The sequence below is a fragment of the Malurus melanocephalus genome, unplaced genomic scaffold (genome assembly GCF_030028575.1).
Source record: "Malurus melanocephalus ecotype Western Australia unplaced genomic scaffold, MMel_1.1 scaffold_292, whole genome shotgun sequence".
In the NCBI taxonomy this organism is placed as follows: Eukaryota; Metazoa; Chordata; class Aves; order Passeriformes; family Maluridae; genus Malurus; species Malurus melanocephalus.
Window position 1 is genome coordinate 636,579 of NW_026623524.1, and position 16,531 is coordinate 653,109.

At 38.6% G+C, this 16,531-nt stretch overlaps 1 protein-coding gene across 1 annotated transcript in view; it reads left to right on the forward strand.

The window, feature by feature from the left end:
* TRPC4 (transient receptor potential cation channel subfamily C member 4) overlaps positions 1-16,531 on the forward strand; it is a 76,872-nt gene that overhangs the window by 3,301 nt on the left and 57,040 nt on the right. Inside the window, exon 2 of the mRNA XM_057376832.1 lies at positions 14,975-15,493. Within this exon, the coding sequence (XP_057232815.1) occupies positions 14,975-15,493 (519 nt within the window). The remainder of the gene's footprint in view (positions 1-14,974; positions 15,494-16,531) is intronic.

The window sequence follows — 16,531 nt, forward strand, 5'->3', positions numbered from 1 at the left end:
ATAAGATCTTGTTAAAGTTAGATCGGAACTCTTTTGCCTACTGACCTCTCAACTGCAGGGCTCTGCCTAATAGCCATATGTGATGTGCTGTGCATTTCAAAGACCTCATGGGTTACAATGGTTTTAAGCTGATTATCAATATATGGATACATCTGGTGCCACCTGGTGACTATAGACGAGGCATGTAGGTTTAACAGTTTTGAATTGTCTTTGAACTCYTTCTGTTACTCATTTTTTGAGTGAGGTTTTTGCACTACACATTAATGCAACTCAGGATGGGGGGTTGTCTTTTGCATTATATTCATTATATTTTCTATACTTTTTTAGCTGTACCAGCTGTTTAAAAARCAAGTAAAAGAGAATAGCACAAATTAATGTGAATGAGTTGAGGAAACTTGTCCAAGTACTTTTAAATTACCATTCTTCAAAGCCATATGGCYTGATTTATCTGCCAAGTCACTTGTTGCTTACTCTGATAGATAGTTGAATGCCAAATTGAGAGGGGGGAAAAAAGTTGTTCTTTTAAATTTAGTATCTACAGAAAAAAAAAAATTGTCTTGTTAAATTGCATGCAGCATCCACAGTTGGACTAGGGGTTAGGCAGCATAAAAAAAATTAATACCTTTATCTAAATCACAGTGTGCACTACTGCTTAAGGAAGCCAGGCATTGATCACTATCTGGGTGGCTGTCCATCTAGATATTCATGAGTATTCAGGGGAGAATGAAGCAGAGGTGCAGCTGCCTTCWAAGGATGCTGTAAATCACATAAGCGAAGCTGAAGTCTCGGTTATTAGACTTGGATCCATGTARCATTGTATTAGCTGACAGATTTGCTTTAGGGGTTGGAAACCTGACTGCAGTGTTTACAGCATTGCCTGACTAGCAAAAATAAAAGCACATGGCAGTGCCTTTGTGCCTTCCTGTTCACTGTTAGATGTCAAACATGTGATACTTGAGGGTATTTTTAATGAGTGGACACTCTAGGGATAGTCTGAAAAAAAACCCTGAGGTAACACCAGAGTGGAATTTGCAAATATAAGGAATTGCTAAAGGACAGAGAACTTTGGGACAGGGAGAAATGTGATCACTGTGATATGTGCCTGGCTCACTCCTTTTGTCATGTGGCAGTCAATTAATGTGAAAACCTTGCTGGGCACAGARTAAGGGTTATGGCAAGGATGGGCTTGATGATCAGGGCTGGACTTGATGATCCTAGMGGTCTTTTCTGACCTAAATGGTTCTGTGATTCTCTGATTCTGTGAAGATTGAAGCTGAAAGCTTCCAGTCTGCAGCTTTCATCTGGTCAGTCTGGAACTCAAAAGTTAGTAGCCATCAAGATAATTTGGGAGATGAATCTACTGTCTGTGGATACTTTGGATGCACAGACCAAATGTCCCCCTAACACTGTCTTCCCCAAAGATGCTGGTGTCCTTGCCACACACAGAGAAATGGAGAAATTGCTAGCATAGTGCTGGAAGTAGGAGGCTGAAAATAAACTATATCCACATGCTGCAACTCTCACAGTCTTTTTTCCTCTCCTGAGGCAAAAGTTACATCATAAACTACTTTATGAAAACCCCTGCCTTCTACTTATGGTGCCAGTTAAAGTCAAGCCAGGAAGCCAGAATTCATCTTGTCAGTCTCTAAAAATGCAAGTGTATGGCATATACCACTTCTTTTTGTTGGGTTTCACGGATTTTCCTGGCAGTTTCTCAAAGATCCAAGAAACGGTAAGTTCGGTCTGCTGTCTAAATATTCGGGAAAAAGTATTTCTTGGAAGAGACAAAACCCCAAATCTCTGAAAATTTAAACATCCAGATATTTCTGAAGGACTGAAAGATTCAGTATATAGGTATAATACACCTCAGAGACAGGGTGTAAGAGTGTTTAGAAACTGGCGGACGATACAGATCCCTTAATAAGCATTTCAGTACCTTCATGAGTTGTTACTGCCTTTTCAAGGCTAGAAGTTGGTTAAGACAGAGATGATCACAGCAGGAAYTGTCATTGCTATTTAGTTACATTGGATCTGGAAATGTCCATGCACCCTGAAGTAGCATAGACTCTGAAAAATCCTCTTCCACCATCCCAGGTGTCCCCATAGCTCCCATGCTTTTTGCAAACCTGGTTAGATGCCATTTGGGTTGCATTCACAACTATGGATTCAAGTCTCTGATGTCACTACCAGGTTATGGGACTCTCTCAGGAAGAGATGAGGATAGTTACCATTTCCTCTTCAGATAGACTGAGAGCAGCCCTTCTTCGTCAATTTGTAGGGGCCTCTTTAGTTTTCTCTCTGGTCACAGTAGACTTTAGGTATGGTATGTTCTAGCCTAAATCTGTGAGGGAAAGAACTGAAAGGAAGGAGACAAAAGTTCTGTGTAGGGGGYAACCTCAGCAAGCAGTGGTTTTGTGCTTCTATGTTATAAGGAATGGCATCTGGAAGAGATGGGTGAGGTGAGAAGCCATGTGTAAGAATATGACAGCTCTGACATCTTGAAAAACAGATGTGAATTCAGAAAGGCTCTGGCATTTATGTGCTGTTCATTGTGCTGGCAGCCACTGTGAACCCTTGGACAGGAAGAGTTCATGGGTGGATTGGCAAGAAAGCTTGCAATCGTGGGACTTTTTGGGAGGTAGGGAGAGAAAGGGCACAGTTTTGCTGTTGAAGGCTGAAGTGATGTTCTATAAACCTTGGTGCATGTATCTGAGTGATAATTATTTGGTGTGTGGGAAGGTAGAAAAGAAAGGACAACAATACAAGTTGTCTTTCCCTCAAATCTACTGAAGCAATTCTCACTAGAAAAAAACAGTGACTGATCTTATGCCAAAATGTGTCTCAACATCTGATCGGTGTTGTTATGTAGTTTTACAGAGAATGAGAGAATGTAGGAGAACAGCCAGGATGAGGGAATGGTCCTATGTGAGGAACTGTGAAAAGGATGTTGTACAGTGTAGTTTATTGTACAGTGTAGTTTCTAGGCCAGTGGAACAGGCTTCCACGTAGATGTTCATGCACTCACCTAAGCTATCTGGGAAGGGATACAGACAGCAAGGCTAGACAGCTTTGCAGGCAAAGTGCCTTCAGTCTGGCAGCATTCCCAGAAATAGATAARAAGTCTAAAAGTGAAAAGTCATGARACAGCATGAAAGCAGCACAGAGCCCAGAGAGTCGTTTTCCATTCCTGAAATACTGGCAGTATAGATTCTGCTCTTCTGACAGAGCTCCTATCATGCCTGACAGAGATCCTATCTCCTAGGAAATTCCCTACATGTGCCACATCACCCGCTCTGTTTTTTTCATGTTTCTGAGTATCTTTGGACTTCTTGAAATTGCCCTTTGAGGAGGCCCTGAGATGAAGCCAGAGCTCTTCTTTGGAGCTGTCATGTGGTCCAGCTTCAGACYCAGTCTCTCTCAGTGCATGCAGAACATTTTGGCAGCTTTGGTCCATTATTTTCTTTCCAAGCCTCATGAGATAGCATTTTCCCAGCCATGCATTGCCACACATGCCAGTGTTGGATGTGGCAAAGGAAAGCTCCTATGTGAGGGCTGTAYTTCCCCCTGGTAACAATGGGCCATCATGGAGAACAATGGGCCAGGGGATGTGTGCAAGGTGTGGGCCCCATACAACTACAATGGACTTTACATAAATGCTGAACCTGATTTTTTTGTTGGTCTTCCAAATTTTCCCCGAGTTACTGAACTGGGAGTTATATTGATAAAGCAGGGGCAGAAAGAAAKATTTGATGAGCACTGCATGATGCCTGGTAGTTTTCTTATCTAAAACTCTTTTTCCAGTAACTTCRCAAAATACCAGTCACAATCCCTTGTGGGATACTCTGTTGAGATTCAAGCACCATTTTTGTTTTGAAAATGTCTCCCACAGAAGTTGATGAACTAAATGTCTCTTTTGAATATTCTAATTAATGACAGTCTAGATAGTAATGAGTATGGAGGTGGCATTGCAGAGATACTTTGTTAAGCTTGAAGTACACATTCTTGAAGTGGAATGTGAGGGCAAAAAGTAGTTTCTTCCCACTCCTAGCTGCCTGAGTGGGTAGCTGAGTATTTTTCCCCAGTAGCATCTGATTAGTTAGAATTTTCTGACATATTGATAAGACTGTTGAATGAAAGAGGCTGTGTAAGAGATATTTCATTTTATGGATTAAATAGGTACAGTAGCCTATCCACATATTCAATCTTTCAAATAACCATTTGGGCACATGAAAACAACACGTAGCACAGGTGCACCATGAAGGAACTGACTAATTGAGTGTGAGATGGAGATAAGAATTTAAAAAGTATTGTTCTTGGATTTTTAGAGGGTTGCTGGCTATTTTCAAGTTTAAAAAAAAAAAGCTGAACATAGATGTTATTATCTCTTGGCAATAAATCCAAACTGTCTGTGTTTATATGCATCAGAGCTAAGGTGGGTGGATGAGTAGAAAAAACCTGTGACAATTGCTAAAGAAATACTCCAGAAGYTGGTATGCCTGTGCCATCAAATAGAGCTCCTAGCAATTTCAATATTGAGGYAGGCAATGTGTTCTACAATATGCACCCATCACCTTGTAGCAAATGCTAAATCATAATTTCCAAGGTTGAAGCAGTAGCAAAAGACACATGCCAAAATAYGGGGAAACATGATGGTTTATTGACTTGAACAAAATGATGAGGCATTTTTTATTGGCAATATATAAAAAAAAACCAAAAACAACTGACCAGCAAGATTCTTACAGATAGGTTCCCGGAAGGTGTGTATTTGAGGATGACTTTCACCAGCAATTAACCTAATCCTCTGGTTTAGCAGTTTGCAGAAATCCAGAAAACATTGATSATGACACAGATTTATTTTAAAGACAATTGGTAAACCAAACTTCTACCTAAACTTGAAGTGTTACAGATTCAGAAAGATTAAGTACCTTTCTGTYATTATTTTCTGGCTTTTTCCTATTTCTGGTTTTTAAGCTCATGCTAGAAATGAAAGTACTTTCCTACCATGAGGAGACAAGTTCTGATTAGCAAAAATATTTGAAAATCTAGAATAAATCAAACCCTTTAGGAAAAAAAACCCCTCAAAATCTTTAGAAAGTTAATTGAAAAATAAGGTCTGTGGAGAAGTCAGATTGCATGTTAAGAAGTCACATTTTCAGCTTTGATTTGTTTTCTCTTCTATTTATGTTTTTTGAGCCTCACTTTACAGCACTCACCCAAATTTACAACCAGAAGAGGGACAGCATACAAATTAAAAACTAAAACATCCAAAGTCTCTGCCTTCTACAGTCAGGAGTCCTGTACTGTCATCTCCACAAACTTTCATGCCAAACCTACCTGCTTTTACTTCCTGACAACTCAACAGCTACAAAGCTTAATCTAAAGATTTTAACAGTCTTTCAGTGCCTCAAAACAGGTTAAGGATCAGCTCTGAGGCCAGTAGAACAAATTTGTTAACACCAAGAGGTTCAACAAACGGAACCTTTTTAAATTGAGGTAGCCTTGTCTTCTAAGATCTAGAAATCCCTGTTGCCAATTATTTGTACATTTGGCTATGCAGTTAACAAAATTTATAACATTAAAGGAGCAATATAAACAAACCAGTATAATTTCTGCCTAGAGAAGCCTCTCAGGGTATAGTTCATGTTTTTTCCCTTGTTATAGCAGTTTGAGATCTGTGCTCTGTGTAAATATATGTTATTGTTCTTTCAAACCAAGACAGCTATATATAAATGTATGTGTACAGATACAGCTGTAAGGAGGTGGAAATCAGCCCTCCATTCGGGTCCCTGAGGCTGAAGACAAGGCAGCAGTGGAGCTTTCAGAGTCTGCAGGTATGTGTCCTCACTGCAAAGGAGAGAGACCCTCCAGCAGGTCTTGTGTCATATCTGCATAGATCTCTCTCCTCCTCTGGAGTGTCTTAAGCAGTGAAATGCTGTTTGAATCAGTCCATTTGCTGCTCACAAATGAGCCAGATAGCTGAGTTCCCACTAAGGTCAGTGATGAGCAGAGGGTTTGCTGATCAAATACAAGTGTCTCCTGTAAGCTAAGAAAATACATCTCTGGGTTCCACTCACTACAGCAACCAGGGGCCCAGCCCAGAAGCTCACATATAGTGGGTAAGTGAAATATGAGGCATCCTGGATATCTGTGGGACATGTTGTGGCCTTGYAGTTATGTCACAGAACCTGTGGGCAGCTGAGATAAGCCCTAGATTTTCCTGGGTGTAATAGGACCTCAAATCATAATTCACATATAAAGCTATAATTAGGTGTTTAAATCGGAAGACAAATATCRTCCTGTAGGTTCTTCTGAAACATATCCTCTTTCTGACAGTGCTCAGTGCAGAATCTCAGGAAGGATTTTAGGAACAGGACCACCTACTATAGAAAGAGACTCAAAGCGCAGCAGTTTCTGACAGACACAAACCTCCAGGCAATCCAGTGACGAACAGTCAGCCACTGAAATATATTTTCAATGAGCCACCATTCTACAGCTCTTCTTTGTCTATGAGGAGCTGCTGTGCTCTAATGCAGTTACCTTGAACTTGCCTTTGGAGGTATTACCTAAATAAGTTTTATGCAAGAGTAGAATTTGAAAGACTTTTTCGAAGTGAGCATTAGTTTTTGAGAGTCCAACATGCAAACATAAATAATAATCTATAAAACAAATGACCTTTCAAACCTTTAGCCATGGGAAAACCTTAAGAAAATTAAAAAACCCAAGAAGCTTGCTCAWTCATGGCCTTCCACACTGTTATCTTTTCTCGTGTCACAGGGCATCCCTTGTCAAATTGCTCTGTGAACAGTGAAATTTATCAAATCTGATTTCCATACAGCTTTATGCATCGTGATTGAATTTCCTCTTTTTGATGTTATGAACATTTATCAAAGCTTTTGAAGAGGCTGATACATTCAACAGTATCCTACTTTTGTATGAATTCTCTGGTRTCTAGTAAGAAAGCTGCACTCACACTCCAGAATTTTCTTCAGATCTCAAACATCCATCTCTCTTGGAAGACTTGCAGGAATTAAGTATTTCTAATATTCCTTCATGTTAACATCCAGCTGGAGCAATCCAACAAATTCAAAATGGAYTGACTAAGTCCATTAATGTGATAACAGGGGCTTACTTGTCTTGGGAGACTACCAATTTAGCCTGTCAATTTACCAACTGTTTCTGGATAGAGGATACATATGTCACATAACAGTGCAGACAGAAGTGTTTTAATTGTACTTTGTGCCCATGCCAGAATCCATATCTTCCACACGTTCGCTCCAGATTGGCAGGAGGCAAAATTAGTTCCCCTTTCAACTCAGCTACTAAACACTTCTGAAGGTTGGTAATAAAATATTATCTAAGTTTTCAGGCTTGCCACAGTGTGTGAGGCCTTCTGGCAGGGAAAAAAAAAAAAAAAGGAACCTGAAATATCTACCCTCAAAGCCTAGCATTTCATATTATGTGCTGCTGAGMTACAGCTGAATATTTGCAGAAAATGCAAAAAGTCTGCCACCATTTTATTTGCTACCAACTTGTTTCATGATGTTTGCTGTAAGTACAAGCAATCTGGCTGATAAGATAAAATTTCTCTTCCCTGCTCCCTGCTCATTTAGACCTTTGCTTGTTAAGTCTCTGCTTACTACCATGCACTGAATTTAGTAAAAATATACTTACACAGGCTTAAATAAAAAAYCTTTCCATACCCTAAAGCCCATTTGGAATACCTCTTTACACTCATTACTAGGATGCACCATGTATGTAAGGTCTGTACAGAATCAAGATCCAATCAATTGGTGAACTCAAGAGGAATACAATTCTAAGAGAAGACTAACTTCATACAAGGAGAGCTCACAGTATTGAGGGGTTTGAACCAATCCTTTCTCCTTGGCATCAGTTTCAAAGGCTTCTTTCTAGCAATGTACCCTTAAATAYCTGTAAGTAACTATTCTTCCCCTGTGTAGAGGGCAGGTCATAATAATGCATGTCTCTCCCATTTCTCCTTTGATCTCTTTGCAGTGGGAAATCAAAAGGAATGTTTTTATTTCTAGCAATCTTTTTTCCTTACTTACATGTTCCCAAACCTCATAAACAGGAGAATTGTTCAATTGATTCTTATATTGAAGGAGGATCTCAAAGTGTCTATTGTTAAGGAATTGAACCCAGSTGAGAATATTATCAGCCTGTAATAAAATTCAGTTTTCAACCCTTTGCCTCTCAAATACATATTTCAGTTCCAGCATATYCTAGCAAAGTTGTGTGAGCCTTGGTCTCCTCTGTGAGAGGAGGAGATACTTSAGAAAAAAATGTTCTGTTTTCCATCTGTAAAATATGGGAAACTTACAATATGGTTCAAAAACTAGAGCTGCTGTTAAATAACAAACCACTGAATAACGTACTGGAAATAATGCACTTATGAAACAGCTTACTACGAAATTCCTCTGTATCCTCTGCAGATACAGGTTTCTTTGTCTCTGCCATAATCTTTTGTATTCCTTTCTCTTAATATTTTTAAAATAGAAAATAATATTAAAATTAAGTAATTTTTCTTTAAGTGTTTGCAGATTTGCCTGATTCCCAATTTGTTCTTTGTGAGTATAACCCTTTTAATTTTCTCAAACAAGAAATTTACTTCATAGCTATGAAGATATCTCAAATTACTTTGTTAAATAATTGYAATCAGCTGCAAAGAAATTTAGCTAATTCCCACCCTCTGAGACACTTGTATTTCCTAAACAGTTTGTTAATACCAAGGGAGCCCACCAATCTGTTACTGTCTTTTCTGCAAAAACTCCTTTTCAAAAACCATCTTTATAATTCCATAGCCAGTGGGACACCTTTTCTTGTTTCTAGATCTAAGAAGYTCAGGGATAAACAAAGGATCCTGCTTAAATTCTAAGAACTTCTTTTTTTCTGACATTTCTCTGAAGAGTTCATTGTCAAAGCAAGCCAATTTCTTTCCAACCTCTCTAGCTGACTACAGAAGTCATTTTGGGACAAGAAAAATAAACAGGGAATAGCAAAAGCTATTCCATGTTTTTCTAATCAGATCAGAGACAGGGTTTCTCAGAAAACTGAATATCARACTTAAGTTTCACTAAAATGATTTTGTCTTTGTGAACCATTCTGTGTTTGAAAAAATGAAGAAACATGCAGATGGGAAGGCCCAAACTAGATCTACTTTGAACATTTAGGATGTTTCAGTATTAAATTTCCTCATCATGCAGACTTTGAGAGGTGTATATGAGATTTATTATGATGGAAATAAATAATTCTCCTTTAATCYTTTCCATAATAATATCTTTCTTCTATCTCAGTTCTTATGTTTTTCCAAACCATTTTGCTTTTCTTTTTTCACTGTCCCTTGAGTGAAAACATTTGCTTGKCACTCCTCATTATGAGCAGTTGAGCAATGTCCAGAAATCTTACCAGAAACACTCCTTTACCTGTTTAAAAATAAGTGGTGAGAGAGCAAGTGTAAATCCCATAGCTGAAAACAAATTCTAAATATCCTGGCAGTCKTTTATTGAGTGTCTACTTTTAAGCAATTTCCCACCCTTGCTTGAGCTACTGGCATTGACTGATGAAACAGCACATCCATTCACAAATAGTGGTCACAGAAAAATGTGAATTGGAAATCAGTAATTTTGCATACAGACAGTATTTTGGGTCAGAGTTCTTTCAGACATACAGGGAGGAGCAATTAAAAACAAACAAACAAAAGAAACAAACAAACAAACAAAAACAAAAAAAAACCAAAACAAAACAAAAAAAAAAGCAAAAACAAAAAAAGAGATAAAAAAAGAGATAAATAAAGCACTGAAGTCCTCTGACATCAGTCTCACCCAACAATTTCATGTCCTAAGTCTTTCAAATCCAATATATTTTTCTCTACTGTGTCTGGAAACTGTTRTCAATTCATTTTAGAGCATTTCCTTTCCATTTCCTATTCTCCTTTTTCAAATAAAAGACACCTAGAGGTTTTTTTTTTACAGCAGAGACTATCCTGAAGAAAATAGTTAAACATTCTTCTTGTAAGCACCTAGAAGAAAATAYAGACATGAATAGCAGTCTACCAAGATTTGTCAGGAACAAATCTTGTCATAACAATATAATTATCATTCATCACCAAATAGCAAGCTCTGTATGTTGGGGGAAAGTAGTACATATCATATAGCTTGAGATTTGTAAGATTTCTTAAACTGTCACTCAAAATGCAGTCTAAGGAAACCACACTTACAGWAGTTGCCAACAATGAAACAGGGTGAATGAATTCAACAGAGGGATGAGCAGTCCTGCTGCGGTCTATCCCTATCAGTACTATTATTCTTGACATTTTAGATGAAGTWGAGGGTTGTGTTAATTCTGTAGGCAACAAAATGTGGGAGGATCTCAAGGCTGTTGCAGTTAGAATTCAGGTTTTGGCAAGAAATAAACTATTTCTGTAAAAATTAAAACAGCCCAGTAAGAAAAAATGTAAGGTCCTAAGTACAGCAGAAATAATCAACCAAGTATCTATTGGAATTGGAAACAATTAAGATAGCAGTTCCGCAGGAAATATTGAAACACGACTACCATAAAAAGACAGGACAATAACATATTACAGTTCAAAAGTTGGTATCACATCTAATCACGTCAGAATGAGCACACATCATAGAATTGTAGAATCACAGAATGGCCTGGGCTGGAAAGGACCTTAAAACTATCTTGTTCCAACCCCCCCAAGGAAAATCTGTATGAAAAATTAAAAAAAACAGAAACTAAGCAAAGAAATAAAGCATTYTCTGTATCCACATTTCATAGAACAAGAATTTATGGGCTTAAACTGCACAAAGGTAAAGCATATGAAGTATCAGAAACATTGCGTGGAAATGGTGTGACATATCCACCCATCACTGCAGAGCTTCAGGAACAGATTGGTCRAATTCTTTTTCTTAATGTGTTACATTAATGCTTTTTGTGCAATGTGGCTGTCATGGAGACTGGAAGTGATCAGTCCATGCTGTGACTTCTGTGACACACAAATTGGTTCAGCTGTAATATGAAAATGAACAAGCATTAGAAAGCTCACATCTTAGGGTAGGTTCAGCATAGCTGATAAAAAAACCCCCAAGGTTTTGAAAACTCAGTTTGTGCTTGGCAAAAATGGGATGAAAATAATTCAAACTTGTAAATTGTACTTTTCAAAATTCAGGACCCATAAAAAGGCAAGCTCTGAAGCTTCCTTAAATGTGACTGGGATTTTGTACTACTATGAACAGCCTATTCCAGTTTTGTCCTGGAAAAGCTGAAAGTTAATTTTCAGCAAAATGAATGGACATGATATTTCATAAAATGCTATTCTAAGTGGGGGAAGATATCCTTTGCTAGCATGATGCATTCATATCAGCACCAAATGAGTGCATTTAGAGCCTTGGAAATACATTACAACATGTGATGTACATTGAGAAGGGCTTACACKGAGACAAAAATGGCACCTTCCCCTACCAATAGGAGATTGACTAAAAGCAAATTCCTAAGGTAATCCATTCAGCATTAACTGCTCACACCCTCTTTTCACAAATCCTGGAGAACTGGAACTAATGATGAATGCAGTACTTTTGAAAGGTAGTTGTCTCCTGTCCCAGCAGTACTTCCTTTTCCAAACTGACTTATATTTTTCCTGTTTCCAGGATGTCTAAGASATCACCAGCAATCTCCTTTGATGTCACGGGGACAGGAAAATGTCTCAGACCTAAGTGGCATTGATTTAACCTAGTTTCTCTCCCTGTCGTAACAAAGGACCTTGTCTTCACACAGACCATACTCAGAATATAAACACATTGAARAGGACCATTCCACTCGGTATCTAAAGGAATTGTTAAGTAACCAAACAAGACTGACTCATTCCCACTTACAGTGAGTGCAGGGAAATGTGACAAAAAAAATTCCATGCCCTTGTGCACTAAAGTGTTCAGTCTTTGAGCTATCCTTTATTTTTTGTCTTGCTTTCTTTTTGTCTCCTAATCAACATAAGACATTCATAACAAGTGTACACAGTCACCAAACATCTTTGTTGAGCCCTGTAAGTAGTGTTTAGGTTGAAAATCTTCAACAAAATGTAAGAAGGCAAAAATTGTTTGACCTTTCCAAGTTTAAGCTGCCTCAAACTTAGCAACCTAACTCCAAAATGTATAATTTAGTTACACCAGTGCTGAGCCTTGGGAAGTCACAGTCACAGTTAGTGACTGTAAGACTTAGTAGCTTTCCATGCTCCAGGATTTAAGGAAGATTCATATGTTTTCTGTGAGTGTTCTGTCACTCAGAACCTTCAGAATATGTGACTAATGTCAGTGTGTGCTTGTTATTTAGTTTGGTTCTCTTTAAAGATAATTATTTTCAGTAGTTTGAAAGTAAAATTCATTGTAAGTCTGATGACTTAAGAGCAAGTGCTCTGGGTCAACAGTTAAATGTTGAAATTTTGTGAATGCCATGAGTGCTCTCAGTACTTCAAAGATAAGTACTTCATTTTGCTTCAGATGAGGGAACAATTTGACCTTATTACTTTGATATTCTCTCTTTGGTTTAAATTAGTACAAAATCCTAAAATAGGAGGTAATGGGTCAGGGGTTAAACTCATGATGTAATTAAAGTTGAAGTCAGGGTTTGCCCTTTAAGTTTAAATGTTTCTGTAAGTTAAAGCTGAAAAGATTTAATAAACACTTCTATATTTGGGTAGATTCTGATGCTATGAATTCCAAAATGTGTKCATTAGCCTTGTATCTGAGTTAGCTTAAGATGAAAGGTTTTGATAAGCTATGAGAAAAAGCAAGCAGCTTTTAAGGAAATGGACCCCATGTACAAGTCAGCCACTGTAATGCCATGTTGTTTGAAGCTCTGTCYTAATTTTTCAGAGCTTGCAGCTCATGATATGTTTAAGATAGCCTTCAGTTCTGGCAGGGCTTGAAGCAAACGTTACTTCAGTTCTGTCGGAAAGTACAAAGCTAGCGACATGTGAAGTGACAGAGTTATACTCTGAGCAGTCAGTGAGAAAGAAGTTACAGCTTTCTGTCCTTGAGTTTTCTGCCCTTGCAGCTCTCTTCTTGCTCCTGGTACCCTGAACCTGAAACCGAGGGGGAATCTCACTGCTTGTAGCAGACACTGTCAGAACACAGTACATGCCTCTCTGTAAACCTTTTCAAATTCTGCAATAGCCCAAAATCTCATTACTACTGATGCAAAGTCTGAATCACTACTGCCATTTTCATCTCTTTCTAGCTTCAAAAGCACTGGCCACAGTTACAATTTAAAGAGCAGGAAAAGTGTGTGTATGCTTGCAGTGTTCTCTTTTTTCCTATATAATATGTCACTAAAAGAGATGATAAATCTAAGACTACAGTTACCTGTGAGAATTGGGGTTGGAAACAGGTCTCACTTTCCCCACTGAAGACAGGTGAGAAAACAGACATGGATTTCAAGCCCTAGTTCACACTGGACAGGAATAATGAAGTGATCTGGGCATATGGGCATCCCCATGTGGGCTCTGTGCAGTATCGAGCCAGGAGAAGAAAGATGTCCCAGAGGTACCCTGGAGGAGACCTGACAGAGCAGGGTGAACAGAGCCACAGAGTCCTCTGGGAAGACAAAAGTCCAAGCTGTGGCTTTTGTCCTGACTACAGCTGGGACCAGGCACCGCACGCAGACATTCTGATTATTCTTGTACCCAAGTGTTCCCTACATCCATACATATCTTCAGTATATTCTCAGCTGGATTCCTTACTTCAGGAGTAATATTTAACCCTTATGCCTCTCTGTATGCCTGCACACATTACATGATTTTCTTTGTACCTCGGACTAAAGAAAGCAGAATGGAAGTTGCATGGGTGTTGCTCAGATCACTGGTTGTGAACATCTACCTGTGAGGATAGCTGCTCCCTCTGCATGAGGATGGGTGACATCAGCTCAGACATCCCACAGTCTTGTGCTAAAACAAACGCAGTGCCAGCCTGACTCAGTGCCAAGCCAAGCAGGCACATCTGAGTGCATGGGAAGGGACAGAAGGGATTTCTGCCTCTTGACTCCACATACCTTCTCAGAATCCAGCACAGCTACTCGGGGTCAGCAATACACTATGGCCAGGCAGGGCTTGCTTCCCTAGGGATGTGTGWCTACAGTCCTGAATGCCAGGTTTCCAGAATTGACTTTCTACCCCATTTTACCACTCCCACTCTGCTTGTGATTTTTCCACCTGGCAATGAGGTCCTGGTGCTGTCATGAGACTTGCATCAAACATTTTTTCCTCCCTGCAGTGACCATCTATTTCCTTAGCCTTCMGATAACTTTGAGTCAAATGTATTCCCTTTTTCTTCCTCCTGAAAGAGCACCACTCAGAGCACTTCTCTGTGATGCTCTGTGGATTGAGTTTTGTACTTGATTATTGAGCTGTGGACCGAAGGCAGTCTATAAATGATGATGCCAACTCCATTTTTTGGATTGACATTTGCTAATTACACTTATATTCTTAATCATGCTAATCAAATRTATTGTCTTGATCTGGGAAAGACTTTGGCGTCTGGTAGTGTAAAATAAATGTCCTTCAGAGATTTACAGTTATGCACTCGTGATTCTTTCTTCCCTATAACACTCAGAGAAACCAGGAAGAGAGRAGAAAATGTCTCTATCTTGCTCACTTCAAGGGACTGGGGAGGASCATTTGTTTCTAACTCATCCTTGCTTATCTAATAATATGCTCTAGTAAATCATTGCCTATGGGCTGTTTACATATAAACAGGTTCTATGAAAAATCACACCCTGTTTACAGCAATTTATAACTTTAAAGATGCTAWCTTAGCTAATTGAATTGTTACATTTAAAGTGTTTAACCCCGGSCAGAAATAAAGATTCATTAGTAAGTGTATTACTGGTAAGCAATTTGTAGATTAATTTTCTATAACTCTTGTTCAATGAGGAGGCCTGTAAGGGTTTTTGCCTTCTTTCACAGGTGCCACCAGTACTTCTGGACAAGCAGTTTTCAGAATTTACACCAGATATCACGCCTATTATTCTGGCTGCCCACACCAACAATTATGAAATCATAAAGCTCCTTGTGCAGAAAGGGGTGTCTGTGCCCAGGCCACACGAGGTCCGCTGTAACTGTGTCGAATGTGTCTCCAGCTCGGATGTGGACAGCCTCCGCCACTCTCGGTCCAGACTCAACATCTACAAGGCTCTGGCGAGCCCATCATTGATTGCTTTGTCCAGTGAGGATCCTTTCCTTACCGCTTTTCAACTGAGCTGGGAGCTGCAGGAGCTGAGTAAAGTCGAAAATGAGTTTAAGTCAGAGTATGAGGAATTATCACGGCAATGCAAGCAATTTGCAAAAGATCTCCTGGATCAGACACGGAGTTCTAGGGAATTGGAAATTATTCTTAATTACAGAGATGATAATAGCTTGATAGAAGAACAAAGTGGTAATGATCTTGCAAGATTGAAACTGGCAATTAAATACCGTCAGAAAGAGGTGAGTGTGCTGGAGAATATTTGAACATATTCTGTAGTAGTAATGTGATAGATAAGAGCCTGAAATACATCCTTTAAACTGAGACAAATTGCTGCTTATCTTCTTTTGTTCTATTGGGTTTCTGCTCTTTTTATAGTTTTAATTAAATGAATTGGAATAGTTGTTACAGTTTGATAGTATCAGAATTTGAAATGTTCTATTATAGCACAGTGATTTTTTTTTTCTTTTACACCTGAATAGATATAGTCTTTAGTAGTTGTGCTCTGAAGTGCTCTTCAGTAATAAGAGTATGAGTATATAAAGCATACTTTAAATTAACTTCAACCATGTCTGACAGAAAAAGGCAGCCAGGTACTACAGGTACCTGGAGAGAGAGGTTTCTCCCAAAAGTAGCTGATATAGACACTGAAACAGAAGTTTAATAGCAATGCATGACTCCCAGAAATGCTGACATTCAGATTTTCTTTCAAAAAGGATTCAAAATCGAAATATCTGGTTACTAGTGTCCATAACAATTAAAAATTCATACRTTTGCTTCACTCATATATACATACAGTTGGAATCAGAGGATGTCTGCATATCTTTTTAAAAGTACTCCAGTTCTTCTGTACATGCAAAAGCAAAAGTAGCAAGATGCAAAAGTCAGTTAGGAAGACGTTCCCATGATAATTCTAAATTCATGTAATCCCTGCACATCATCATGTCAGAATGTTGGATCATTTTATTACGAACCTGTACATACAAAGTCAGCTGAACTAGTCAGCTGGAAGTCTATAGGCAAGGCAWATGCAACTATATAATACTTGTTCATATTAATTACACCAAATGCTTAAGAAATTTCTGTGTTAAATTTAGCTAGTCTGTCTATCACTTCTAAATCTCTGCTCTCCAAAATATAATAGTAAATGTGTTAATATATTAAGCATGTTAGAATGGTTTTCAGAAATAATAACCGAACAAGTAAAGATTATTTTGTTCATTTGCAATGCAATTTATTAATCCTAAAAAGCTCCTACCGTGGAGGTAGAGAACTACTGA